General features: G+C 42.4%; 1 protein-coding gene and 1 pseudogene across 2 annotated transcripts in view; one reads left to right on the forward strand and one right to left on the reverse strand.

Annotated features, from left to right (window-relative positions):
- Positions 1-447: 447 nt before the first annotated feature.
- On the reverse strand, positions 448-7,693 carry LOC127913433 (uncharacterized). Its single transcript, XM_052485378.1, has 3 exons — positions 7,677-7,693; positions 1,718-2,801; positions 448-1,464 (listed from the first exon to the last, which is right to left on the reverse strand). The coding sequence occupies exons 1-3, from the start codon at positions 7,691-7,693 to the stop codon at positions 448-450; spliced, it is 2,118 nt and encodes a 705-aa protein (XP_052341338.1).
- Positions 7,694-8,026: 333 nt separating this feature from the next.
- The window catches only part of LOC118376395 (protein-tyrosine kinase 2-beta-like), a 95,655-nt pseudogene continuing 89,294 nt past the window's right edge, over positions 8,027-14,387 (forward strand). Inside the window, exons 1-2 of the transcript XR_008085896.1 lie at positions 8,027-8,194; positions 10,904-11,191. The product of XR_008085896.1 is annotated as a protein-tyrosine kinase 2-beta-like (transcript). The remainder of the gene's footprint in view (positions 8,195-10,903; positions 11,192-14,387) is intronic.

Genomic DNA, 14,387 nt, shown 5'->3' on the forward strand with positions numbered 1-14,387 from the left:
TGGTGTAGGGTTTAGAATCAGTCTTGTGTAGGGTTTAGAATCAGTCTTGGTGTAGGGTTTAGGATCAGTCTTGGTGTAGGGTTTAGGATCAGTCCTGGTGTAGGGTTTAGGATCAGTCTTGGTGTAGGGTTTAGGATCAGTCTTGGTGTAGGGTTTAGAATCAGTCTTGGTGTAGGGTTTAGAATCAGTCTTGGTGTAGGGTTTAGAATCAGTCTTGGTGCAGGGTTTAGGATCAGTCTTGGTGTAGGGTTTAGGATCAGTCCTGGTGTAGGGTTTAGGATCAGTCCTGGTGTAGGGTTTAGGATCAGTCCTTGTGTAGGGTTTAGGATCAATCCTGGTGTAGGGTCAGTCCTGGTTTAGAATCAGTCCTGGTTTAAGGTCAGTCCTGGTGCAGGGTCAGTCCTGGTTTAAGGTCAGTCCTGGTGTAGAGTCTGTCCTGGTGTAGAGTCAGTCCTGGTTTAAGGTCAGTCCTGGTGCAGGGTTTAGGATCAGTCCTGGTGCAGGGTTTAGGATCAGTCCTGGTGCAGGGTTTAGGATCAGTCCTGGTGTAGAGTTTAGGATCAGTTTAGGGTCAGTCCTGGTGTAGAGTTTAGGATCAGTCTTGGTGCAGGGTTTAGGATCAGTCTTGGTGTAGGGTTTAGGATCAGTCTTGGTGCAGGGTTTAGGATCAGTCCTGGTGTAGGGTTTAGAATCAGTCTTGGTGCAGGGTTTAGGATCAGTCCTAATGTAGGGTTTAGGATCAGTCCTGGTGTAGGGTTTAGGATCAGTCTTGGTGCAGGGTTTAGAATCAGTCTTGGTGTAGGGTTTAGAATCAGTCTTGGTGTAGGGTTTAGGATCAGTCCTGGTGTAGGGTTTAGAATTAGTCTTGGTGTAGGGTTTAGAATCAGTCTTGGTGTAGGGTTTAGGATCAGTCTTGGTGCAGGGTTTAGAATCAGTCTTGGTGTAGGGTTTAGAATTAGTCTTTGTGTAGGGTTTAGAATCAGTCTTGGTGTAGGGTTTAGGATCAGTCTTGGTGCAGGGTTTAGAATCAGTCTTGGTGTAGGGTTTAGGATCAGTCTTGGTGTAGGGTTTAGGATCAGTCTTGGTGTAGGGTTTAGAATCAGTCTTGGTGTAGGGTTTAGGATCAGTCCTGGTGTAGGGTTTAGGATCAGTCCTGGTGTAGGGTTTAGGATCAGTCTTGGTGTAGGGTTTAGAATCAGTCTTGGTGTAGGGTTTAGGATCAGTCTTGGTGTAGGGTTTAGAATCAGTCTTGGTGTAGGGTTTAGAATCAGTCTTGGTGTAGGGTTTAGGATCAGTCTTGGTGTAGGGTTTAGGATCAGTCCTGGTGTAGGGTTTAGGATCAGTCTTGGTGTAGGGTTTAGGATCAGTCTTGGTGTAGGGTTTAGAATCAGTCTTGGTGTAGGGTTTAGAATCAGTCTTGGTGTAGGGTTTAGAATCAGTCTTGGTGCAGGGTTTAGGATCAGTCTTGGTGTAGGGTTTTTAGGATCAGTCCTGGTGTAGGGTTTAGGATCAGTCCTGGTGTAGGGTTTAGGATCAGTCCTTTTAGTGTCTTGGTGTAGGGTTTAGGATCAATCCTGGTGTAGGGTCAGTCCTGGTTTAGAATCAGTCCTGGTTTAAGGTCAGTCCTGGTGCAGGGTCAGTCCTGGTTTAAGGTCAGTCCTGGTGTAGAGTCTGTCCTGGTGTAGAGTCAGTCCTGGTTTAAGGTCAGTCCTGGTGCAGGGTTTAGGATCAGTCCTGGTGCAGGGTTTAGGATCAGTCCTGGTGCAGGGTTTAGGATCAGTCCTGGTGTAGAGTTTAGGATCAGTTTAGGGTCAGTCCTGCTGTAGAGTTTAGGATCAGTCTTGGTGCAGGGTTTAGGATCAGTCTTGGTGTAGGGTTTAGGATCAGTCTTGGTGCAGGGTTTAGGATCAGTCCTGGTGTAGGGTTTAGAATCAGTCTTGGTGCAGGGTTTAGGATCAGTCCTGGTGTAGGGTTTAGGATCAGTCCTGGTGTAGGGTTTAGGATCAGTCTTGGTGCAGGGTTTAGAATCAGTCTTGGTGTAGGGTTTAGAATCAGTCTTGGTGTAGGGTTTAGGATCAGTCCTGGTGTAGGGTTTAGAATTAGTCTTGGTGTAGGGTTTAGAATCAGTCTTGGTGTAGGGTTTAGGATCAGTCTTAGTGCAGGGTTTAGAATCAGTCTTGGTGTAGGGTTTAGAATTAGTCTTTGTGTAGGGTTTAGAATCAGTCTTGGTGTAGGGTTTAGGATCAGTCTTGGTGCAGGGTTTAGAATCAGTCTTGGTGTAGGGTTTAGGATCAGTCTTGGTGTAGGGTTTAGGATCAGTCTTGGTGTAGGGTTTAGAATCAGTCTTGGTGTAGGGTTTAGGATCAGTCTTGGTGTAGGGTTTAGGATCAGTCTTGGTGTAGGGTTTAGAATTAGTCTTGGTGTAGGGTTTAGAATCAGTCTTGGTGTAGGGTTTAGGATCAGTCCTGGTGTAGGGTTTAGGATCAGTCTTGGTGTAGGGTTTAGGATCAGTCCTGGTGTAGGGTTTAGGATCAGTCCTGGTGTAGGGTTTAGGATCAGTCCTGGTGTAGGGTTTAGGATCAGTCCTGGTGTAGGGTTTAGGATCAGTCCTGGTGTAGGGTTTAGGATCAGTCCTGGTGTAGGGTTTAGGATCAGTCCTGGTGTAGGGTTTAGGATCAGTCTTGGTGCAGGGTTTAGAATCAGTCCTGGTGTAGGGTTCAGGATCAGTCCTGGTGTAGGGTTTAGGATCAGTCCTGGTGTAGGGTTTAGGATCAGTCTTGGTGTAGGGTTTAGGATCAGTCCTGGTGTAGGGTCAGTCCTGGTTTAGAATCAGTCCTGGTTTAAGGTCAGTCCTGGTGCAGGGTCAGTCCTGGTTTAAGGTCAGTCCTGGTGTAGAGTCTGTCCTGGTGTAGAGTCAGTCCTGGTTTAAGGTCAGTCCTGGTGCAGGGTTTAGGATCAGTCCTGGTGCAGGGTTTAGGATCAGTCCTGGTGTAGAGTTTAGGATCAGTTTAGGGTCAGTCCTGGTGTAGGGTTTAGGATCAGTCTTGGTGTAGGGTTTAGGATCAGTCTTGGTGTAGGGTTTAGGATCAGTCTTGGTGTAGGGTTTAGGATCAGTCTTGGTGCAGGGTTTAGAATCAGTCTTGGTGTAGGGTTTAGGATCAGTCTTGGTGCAGGGTTTAGAATCAGTCTTGGTGTAGGGTTTAGAATCAGTCTTGGTGTAGGGTTTATGATCAGTCTTGGTGTAGGGTTTAGGATCAGTCTTGGTGTAGGGTTTAGGATCAGTTTAGGGTCAGTCCTGGTTTAGTGTCAGTCCTGGTGTAGAGTCAGTCCTGGTTTAAGGTCAGTCCTGGTTTAGGGTCAGTCCTGGTTTAAGGTCAGTCCTGGTGTAGAGTCAGTCATGGTGTAGAGTCAGTCCTGGTGTAGAGTCAGTCCTGGTGTAGAGTCAGTCCTGGTTTAAGGTCAGTCCTGGTGCAGGGTTTAGGGTCAGTCCTGGTGCAGGGTTTAGGATCAGTCCTGGTGTAGAGTTTAGGATCAGTTTAGGGTCAGTCCTGGTGTAGAGTTTAGGATCAGTTTAGGGTCAGTCCTGGTTAAGTTTCAGCCCTGGTGCAGGGCTCAGGCATTATTGACACTGTTTCTGTTGCATGTATGATTGCTTTTCCTGTTTCTTGTTTTGTACTATGTTCTATCTATTATAACATTTGCACTCCCCGTACTTGCTTCCCGACTCCCAGCAGACACGTTACAATGCTTTTTGGCCATAAACAGAGAGTAGACAGTGGCAGAATACCTGATCACTGTGACTGACCCAAACTTAAGGAAAGCTTTGACTATGTACAGACTCAGTGAGCATAGCCTTGCTATTGAGAATGGCCACCGTAGGCAGACATGGCTCTCAAGAGAAGACAGGCTATGTGCACACTGCTGTCATCCTAGGACATGAAGGTCAGTGAATCCAGAAAAGTTCAAGAACTTTGACATTTTCTTCAAGTTCAGTCGAATAAACCATCAAGTGCTATGATGAAACTGGTTCTCATGAGGACTGCCACAGAAAAGGAAGACCCAGAGTTACCTCTGTTGCAGAGGACAAGTTCATTAGAGTTACCAGCCTCAGAAATTGCAGCCCAAATAAATGCTTCACAGAGTTCAAGTAACAGACACATCTCAACATCAACTGTTCAGAGGAGACTGTGTGAATCAGGCCTTCATGGTTGAATTGCTGCAAAGAAACCAAGAAACGCGAGCAATGGACATTAGACCAGGTGGAAATCTGTCTTTTGATCTTTTGGTTTGATTCCAACCGCCGTGTCTTTGTGAGACGCAGAGTAGGTGAACCGATGAGCTCCGCATGTGTTGTTCCTACCGTGAAGCATGGAGGAAGAGGTGTCATGGTGTGGGAGTGCTTTGCTGGTGACACAGTTAGTGATTTATTTAGAATTCAAGGCACACCAGCATGGCTACCACATAATTTTGCAGTGATACGCAATCAAATCTGGTTTGCGCTTAGTGGGACTATCATTTGTTTTTCAACAGGACAATGACCCAACACACATCCAGGCTGTTTAAGGGCTATTTGATCAAGAAGGAGAGTGATGGAGTGCTGCATCTGATGACCTGGCCTCCACAATCACCTGACCTCAACCCAATTGAGATGGGATGAGTTGGACCGCAGAGTGAAGGAAAAGCAGCCAACAAGTGCTCAGCATATGTGGGAACTCCTTCAAGACTGTTGGAAAAGCATTCCTTATGAAGCTGGTTGTGAGAATGCCAAGAGTGTGCAAAGCTGTCCTGAAGGCAAAGCGTGGCTACTTTGAAGAATCTCAAATATAAATATATTTTTATTTGTTTAACACTTTTTTGGGTTACTACATGATTCCATATGTGTTATTTCATAGTCTTGATGTCTTCACTATTATTCTACAATGTAGAAAATAGTACAAATAAAGAAAACCCCTTGATTGAGTAGGTGTGTCCAAACGTTTGACTGGTAGTAAATGTGATATTTTAATGTTAATTTTTAATACGTTTTGCAAAAATGTCTAAAAACCTGTTTTTTGCTTTGTCATTATGGGGTATTATTATGTGTAGATTGATGAAGAAAAAAACCCGATTAGATTTTAGAATAAAGCTGTAACGTAACAAAGTGTGGAAAAAGTCAAGGGGTCTGAAATATACAGCCAGGGCCACACTCCAAAACTCAGACATCATACGAAGCATTTATGTTTAGTGATCAGAGGCAGTAGGGATGACCAGGGATGTTCTCTTGATAACTGTGTGAAACGTACCATTTTTCTGCCCTGCTAAGCATTCAAAATGCAATGAGTGTCAGGGATGTATTGCATAAAAAGTACATTATTTTAGGAATGTAGTGAAGTAAAAGTGAAAGTTGTCAGAAATATAAATAGTAAAGTACAGATACCCCAAGAAAATACTTTAAGTAGTACTTTAAAGTATTTTTACTTAAGTACCACTGGCGGACAGCGGCAGGCTCCCAGTCGCAGGTGAGGTTGACCTTAGACAATGTTAGGATTGAGGGAAAGGAAACTGATCCTAAATCTGTACCTAGAGGAAACTTAACCCCTGATCCTAAATCTGTACCTAGAGGAAACTTAACCCCTGATCCTAGATCTGTACCTAGAGGAAACTTAACCCCTGATCCTAGATCTGTACCTAGAGGAAACTTAACCCCTGATCCTAAATCTGTACATAGAGGAAATTTAACCCCTGATCCTAAATCTGTACCTAGAGGAAACTTAACCCCTGATCCTAAATCTGTACCTAGAGGAAACTTAACCCCTGATCCTAAATCTGTACCTAGAGGAAACTTAACCCCTGATCCTAAATCTGTACCTAGAGGAAACTTAACCCCTGATCCTAAATCTGTACCTAGAGGAAACTTAACCCCTGATCCTAAATCTGTACCTAGAGGAAACTTAACCCCTGATCCTAAATCTGTACCTAGAGGAAACTTAACCCCTGATCCTAAATCTGTACCTAGAGGAAACTTAACCCCTGATCCTAAATCTGTACCTAGAGGAAACTTAACCCCTGATCCTAAATCTGTACCTAGAGGAAGCTTAACCCCTGATCCTAAATCTGTACCTAGAGGAAGCTTAACCCCTGATCCTAAATCTGTACCTAGAGGAAGCTTAACCCCTGATCCTAAATCTGTACCTAGAGGAAGCTTAACCCCGGATCCTAGATCTGTATCTAGAGGAAACTTAACCCCTGATCCTAAATCTGTACCTAGAGGAAACTTAACCCCTGATCCTAAATCTGTACCTAGAGGAAACTTAACCCCTGATCCTAAATCTGTACCTAGAGGAAGCTTAACCCCTGATCCTAAATCTGTACCTAGAGGAAACTTAACCCCTGATCCTAAATCTGTACCTAGAGGAAGCTTAACCCCTGATCCTAGATCTGTACCTAGAGGAAACTTAACCCCTGATCCTAAATCTGTACCTAGAGGAAACTTAACCCCTGATCCTAAATCTGTACCTAGAGGAAACTTAACCCCTGATCCTAAATCTGTACCTAGAGGAAGCTTAACCCCTGATCCTAAATCTGTACCTAGAGGAAACTTAACCCCTGATCCTAAATCTGTACCTAGAGGAAACTTAACCCCTGATCCTAAATCTGTACCTAGAGGAAACTTAACCCCTGATCCTAAATCTGTACCTAGAGGAAACTTAACCCCTGATCCTAGATCTGTACCTAGAGGAAACTTAACCCCTGATCCTAGATCTGTACCTAGAGGAAACTTAACCCCTGATCCTAAATCTGTACCTAGAGGAAACTTAACCCCTGATCCTAAATCTGTACCTAGAGGAAACTTAACCCCTGATCCTAAATCTGTACCTAGAGGAAGCTTAACCCCTGATCCTAAATCTGTACCTAGAGGAAACTTAACCCCTGATCCTAAATCTGTACCTAGAGGAAACTTAACCCCTGATCCTAAATCTGTACCTAGAGGAAACTTAACCCCTGATCCTAAATCTGTACCTAGAGGAAGCTTAACCCCTGATCCTAAATCTGTACCTAGAGGAAACTTAACCCCTGATCCTAAATCTGTACCTAGAGGAAACTTAACCCCTGATCCTAAATCTGTACCTAGAGGAAGCTTAACCCCTGATCCTAGATCTGTATCTAGAGGAAACTTAACCCCTGATCCTAAATCTGTACCTAGAGGAAACTTAACCCCTGATCCTAAATCTGTACCTAGAGGAAACTTAACCCCTGATCCTAAATCTGTACCTAGAGGAAACTTAACCCCTGATCCTAGATCTGTACCTAGAGGAAACTTAACCCCTGATCCTAGATCCCATGAACATGTGATGTCTTGTTCCTAAAGTCCAGCAGGTAAAAATACACCCTCCATTCGAGGACATTGGGAAAAAAACTCATATGGCATCACTTTGGCACTTCTGATGGCACAACATACAGTAAAGGTCCTAAATTATTAACATCCTTGACAAATATGAGCAATAATTACTGTTTCAGAATATTTTGTGCTCAATAGAAATGAGTGGTAAATAATGTATTGTGTCTTTTTTTGGAGTCACTTTTTAATGTAAATAAGAATAGAATATGTTTCTAAACACTTCGCATATTAATGTGGATGCTACCATGGTTCAGATCATCCTTAGTGAATCGTGAATAATGATGAGTGCAAAATTTACAGAGGGTCAAAGATCATACTCCCAATACATGCTAACCTCTCACTATTACCAGTGATTATGATATGGGCACATGCGACAGTTGAAAAGTGAGTAAATAGCGCACTCGTGTGTCTAATATAAAATAGGTTCATTAGTACATTTACGTTACTTCTCTCCTGCATTGTTGTGAACACAGGACTTGCCTGAAGGACAATTCCTCTACCCGCGACTATGTTAATGCTATCCCTGCCCCCCTCCAACCCCGTCATAGACAATTTTAAATTATATTTTTAATACAATGTGGGCGTGCTGTCGTCATATGTTCCAAAATCAGGAAGTAACAATGCAGCCTGGGTGTGGCTTAGAAGTGTCAGAAGATTTCTTCACTACCGGCTGTAATAGTCACAAACACAAATACAGACAGCAGAGAGAGAAAGGCCTGTAGGCTGTGCATTATCCTTTCACCGTCATCTCCTCTCCGCCATAATAACGGGTGCATGCATGGCAGACTGTTAGGATACAGCGCGGGTTTTAAGCAGGTGGGTGCTTTCCGTCATGATATTGCGCACGGTCACAGTACGGTCTCGATATTACGTTCTTAATAATATATTGGCTCCGGCTACAATGTATAGCGTTTCATGTGTATATTATATCGATTTTCAAAATGTTTGATGCCAATCAGAAGTTATCCTTCCTGTTAAAAAGCCTACAGACTACTTTACTGTAACTTTAACTTTTCATGTCCTGCATTAAGTTAAAACCAAGTCTTTCATGTTCTTCCATCTTAGGTTTATGCAGTTTATGTGTGTATTATAGCAGCCTAGAGGGTTAACATGGTAGATAGATGGTTATTACCCCCCCCAAAAAAAAGAAATATATATACGTTTTAAGAGACTCAATTCTGCTTTCAACTTACTCTTGTAAGTTTTAGTAGTAGAATGCAGAAGGTGCAACTTCTATATTGGGTAGTACATCATCAGTTCCTCTTGTCATGCCAGTCATTGCATACGGTGGTGTAAAGTACTTGGTCCTTCTGTAGCTCAGTTGGTAGAGCATGGCGCTTGTAACGCCAGGGTAGTGGGTTCAATTCCCGGGACCACCCATACGTAGAATGTATGCACACATGACTGTAAGTCGCTTTGGATAAAAGCGTCTGCTAAATGGCATATATTATATTATTATATTATATTATTATATTATTATATATTACTTAAGTAAAAATTCACCCCAAAAACTACTTAAGGTGTACTTTAAGGTATCTGTAGTTTACTTTAGTATTTATATTTTCGATAACTTTTACTTTTACTTCGCTACATTTAGAAAGATAATAATGTACTTTTTACTCCGTACATTTTCCCTGACATGCAAAAGTACTCGTTACATTTTAATAAATGCTTAGCAGGACAGGAAAATGGTCCAATTCACACACTTATCAAGAGAACAACCCTGGTCATCCCTGCTGTCTCTGATCTGGCGAACTCACTAAACACAAATGCTTTTGTTTGTAAATTATGTCTGAGTGTAATTTAAGGAATTTGAAATTATTTATACTTTTACTTTTGATACTTAATAAGTATTTTTTAGCAATTCCATTTTCTTTTGATACTTAAGTATATTTAAAACCAAATACTTTTAGACTTTTGCTCAAGTACTAATTTACTAGTACTAAGTACTACTTTTACTTGAGTGATTTTCTATTACGTTATCTTTACTTTTACTCAAGTATGATAATTGGGTCCCTTTTCCACCACTGAATTTATACCTTAGAGAGCCATTTATAACTTGTCAGAAATGTCCAGATCAACTAGCACATGTCAGCTAACGTTTGTCATAGATAGACACATAGATTTTATTGTAGTGTTTGAGTCACTCGAATATCACATGTATACACATTAGACATGGCAAAATGTGTAAGAAGTGCAAAGAAAATGTGTTTTTTTAAACTTCACAATTCTCTTTACCCCATGACAAAATGTGTAGAATTACAGGAAATAAGCTTTAATCTTGCGAACATTTTCTCTCCGCCAACAATCGGTGTGTGAACAGTTTGTGTCGTGGGGGGAGGGGGGGGATGACAACGTTTGGGAACACCTGGACTAGGAGATGGTAATGTATATGTATTAGTAGTAATTATATTACTATTGAAAGTTAGGGGTGTGCTCAATGGTATGTTAGGGGTGTGCTCAATGGTATGTTAGGGGTGTGCTCAATGGTATGTTAGGGGTGTGCTCAATGGTATGTTAGGGGTGTGCTCAATGGTATGCGGAGGTGACACACACACACACGTATACACACAGAGTGACTGACACAGGTAGTGTATAATGGTGACATCACTGTGACACTTCCTGTGGCGTTAATCTGGAAGTTCTGATGTTTCCACGGTCACAGTGATGTTGTCATATAGTAACTAAGGTAGCCTGCAGATATATTTAAAATCTACTGATTCAATTGAATACATTTCCAATGCAAACCATCTTTTCCCAGATTGGAGGTAAACACAACCCTCTGTTCCCATTTCCCTTCACAGTGGTGGAAGTGATGGTTTGTGGGTAGTGATGTTTGGTAATGTACCGCAGTGCAGACAGGGTTTTTTCGTGTCCGTCACTTCCTCTTCCTGTCCTCCTTCTGTTTCCTCTTTCTTGGTGTCCATGTGGTTCTTTACCACCGCTTGTCTGTTAGGTCTGAATGTTTTATCTGAAGTCAGAGTTTCCAAATCAGCTGGAGGTCCTCTGTAGCTTAGTAGGTAGAGCTTGCGATGCCAGAATAGTGGGTTCGATTCCCGGGACCACCCGTAAGGGGGAAAATGTGTGTGTGTGGCTGTACATTTCTTTTGTATAAGAGCGTGTGCTAAATGAATGAATACATATATAATTGGATGTCCTCTAGGTCCTGTCCCAGCTAGTGAGTGTGTGTGTGTGTTCCTGGTATATAATTGGATGTCCTCTAGGTCCTGTCCCAGCTAGCGAGTGTGTGTATTCCTGCTCACGTGTTGCGTACACCCCGTTGTCGGCAAGGATGTGGTTTCTAGTGTTGACTAAGGAGTGCCGTAGGAGTCCACGCCTTTTATGCGTACACGCCCACAGGAAGCGTTGCTACATCCTCACGTGTGTGTACACGCTCAGCTTGTGTGACACACACACACTAGAAAACTAGGAAATGGTGGCAAGCTCCAGGGATGACATAACCACAACACACTTAGATGTTTCTCCCAGTCTAACGTATGGACCTCTCTCTTTCCCTTTCTGCAGGTGTGAAGTGGAGATGCTGTGAGTGAGTGTGTGTACATGTGAGTGTGTGTGTGTGTGTGTGTGTGTGTCGTGGTGACCGGGTGTGCTGTGATGTCAGGTGACAGCAGCACATTGTCTTGGAAGGGTGTGGAGACCTATGGCCAATCAAAGTCCTCGGACACTTCCCAGACGACGGTTGCCGGGGACGGCGGTCCAACTAAGATCATCAAAGTGTGTTTCACCAGCAACAGTGCTAACCTGGGGAAGAACTTTAAACTAGTCCGCTGTCATGAGGGCATGACTGTACGGGTTAGTGACATTACTGTACTATCCTTCTCATTATACTATAGTGTGTATATACACACACACACAAAAAATCCATATATATATATATATGGGAGAACAAGTATTTGATACACTGCCAGTTTTGCAGGTTTTCCTACTTACAAAGCACGTAGAGGTCTGTAATTTTTATCATAGGTACACTTCAACTGTGAGAGACAGAATCTAAAAATCCAGAAAATCACATTGTATTATTTTTAAGTAATTAATTTGCATTTCATTGTATGACATAAGTATTTGATACATCAGAAAAGCAGAACTTAATATTTGGTACAGAAACCTTTGTTTGCAATTACAGAGATCATACGTTTCCTGTAGTTCTTGACCAGGTTTGCACACACTACAGCAGGGATTTTGGTCCACTCCTCCATACAGACCTTCTCCAGATCCTTCAGGTTTCGGGGCTGTCACTGGACAATACGGACTTTCAGCTCCCTCCAATGATTTTCTATTGGGTTCAGGTCTGGAGACTGGCTAGGCCACTCCAGGACCTTGAGATGCTTCTTACAGAGACACTCCTTAGTTGCCCTGGCTGTGTGTTTTGGGTCGTCGTCATGCTGGAAGACCCAGCCACGACCCATCTTCAATGCTCTTACTGAGGGAAGGAGGTTGGCCAAGATCTCGCGATACATGGCCCCATCCATCCTCCCCTCAATACAGTGAAGTCGTCCTATCCTCTTTGCAGAAAAGCATCCCCAAAGAATGATGTTTCCACCTCCATGCTTCACGGTTGGGATGGTGTTCTTGGGGTTGTACTCATCCTTTTTCTTCCTCCAAACACGGCGAGTGGAATTTAGACCAAAAAGCTCTATTTTTGTCTCATCCGACCACATGACCTTCTCCCATTCCTCCTATGGATCATCCAGATGGTCATTGGCAAACTTCAGACCGGCCTGGACATGTGCTGGCTTGAGCAGGGGGACCTTGCGTGCGCTGCAGGATTTTAATCCATGACGGCGCAGTGTGTTACTAATGGTTTTCTTTGAGACTGTGGTCCCAGCTCAGGTCATTGACCAGGTCCTGCAGTGTAGTTCTGGGCTGATCCCTCACCTTCGTCATGATCATTGATGCCCCACGAGGTGAGATCTTGCATGGAGTCCCAGACCGATAGTGATTGACCGTCATCTTTAACTTCTTCCATTTTCTAATAATTGCACCAACAATTGTTGCCTTCTCACCAAGCTGCTTGCCTATTGTCCTGTAGCCCATCCCAGCCTTGTGCAGGTCTACAATTTTAACCCTGATGTCCTTACACAGCTCTCTGGTCTTGGCCATTGTGGAGAGGGTGGAGTCTGTTTGATTGAGTGTGTGGACAGGTGTCTTTTATACAGGTAACAAGTTCAAACAGGTGCAGTTAATACAGGTAATGAGTGGAGAACAGGAGGGATTCTTAACGCTGCAATCCCGATACCGGGATCGATATGACAACTACCAGTGAAAATACAGGGCGCCAAATTTCAAACCACAGAAATCTCATAATTACAATTCCTAAAACATACATGTGTCTGATATCATTTCAAAGCTATTCTCGTTGTTAATCCCACCAAAGTGTCCGATTTCAAATAGGCTTTTCAGCGAAAGCACTACAAATGATTGTTAGGTCTCCACCAAACCACAATAAGCACAGCCATTTTCCAGCAAAATATAGCATTCACAAAAACAGAAATAAAGAAAATGAATCACTAACCTTCAATTATCTTCATCAGATGACACTCATAGCACTTCATGTTTTGTTTGATAAAGTTCATATTTATATTTAAAAAAATCAGAGTTTACATTGGCGCGTTAGATTCACTAGTTCCAAAAACATCAAGTGATTTTGCATAGCCACATCATTCAACAGAAATACTCATCATAAATGTAGATGATAATATAGTTATACACATGGAATTATATATATACCTCTCCTTAATGCAACCACTGTGTCAGATTTCAAAAAAACTTTACGGAAAAAGAAACGCATGCAATAATCTGAGACGGCGCTCAAAAGTAAAAACACCACAGCCGCAAAGATGACGTCAACATAAACAAGAAATTACATGATAAATATTCCCTTACCTTTGATGATCTACATCAGAAAGCACTCCAGGAATCACAGGTCCACAATAAATGTTTGTTTTGTTCGAAAATGTCCGTTATTTATGTCCAAATACCTTCTTTTGTTAGTGCGTTTGGTAAACATATCCAAACGCTAATTCTGGTCAGCGTTATATGCTCTGTAAACAACAGGTGTAGACTAACAGTGAAATGCTTTGTAAACAACAGGTGTAGACTAACAGTGAAATGCTTGGTAAACAACAGGTGTAGACTAACAGTGAAATGCTTCGTAAACAACAGGTGTAGACTAACAGTGAAATGCTCTGTAAACAACAGGTGTAGACTAACAGTGAAATGCTCTGTAAACAACAGGTGTGGACTAACAGGGAAATGCTTGGTAAACAACAGGTGTAGACTAACAGTGAAATGCTCTGTAAACAACAGGTGTAGACTAACAGTGAAATGCTTTGTAAACAACAGGTGGGGACTAACAGTGAAATGCTTGGTAAACAACAGGTGTAGACTAACAGTGAAATGCTCTGCAAACAACAGGTGTGGACTAACAGTGAAATGCTTGGTAAACAACAGGTGTAGACTAACAGTGAAATGCTCTGTAAACAACAGGTGTAGACTAACAGTGAAATGCTTTGTAAACAACAGGTGGGGACTAACAGTGAAATGCTTGGTAATCAACAGGTGTAGACTAACAGTGAAATGCTTTGTAAACAACAGGTGTAGACTAACAGTGAAATGCTTCATAAACAACAGGTGTAGACTAACAGTGAAATGCTTTGTAAACAACAGGTGTAGACTAACAGTGAAATGCTTGGTAAACAACAGGTGGGGACTAACAGTGAAATGCTTCATAAACAACAGGTGTAGACTAACAGTGAAATGCTTTGTAAACAACAGGTGTAGACTAACAGTGAAATGCTTGGTAAACAAAAGGTGGGGACTAACAGTGAAATGCTTCATAAACAACAGGTGTAGACTAACAGTGAAATGCTTGGTAAACAACAGATGTAGACTAACAGTGAAATGCTTGGTAAACAACAGGTGTAGACTAACAGTGAAATGCTTGGTAAACAACAGGTGTAGACTAACAGTGAAATGCTTGGTAAACAAC

This window comes from Oncorhynchus keta, chromosome 29, assembly GCF_023373465.1.
Source record: "Oncorhynchus keta strain PuntledgeMale-10-30-2019 chromosome 29, Oket_V2, whole genome shotgun sequence".
Lineage (NCBI taxonomy): Eukaryota > Metazoa > Chordata > Actinopteri > Salmoniformes > Salmonidae > Oncorhynchus > Oncorhynchus keta.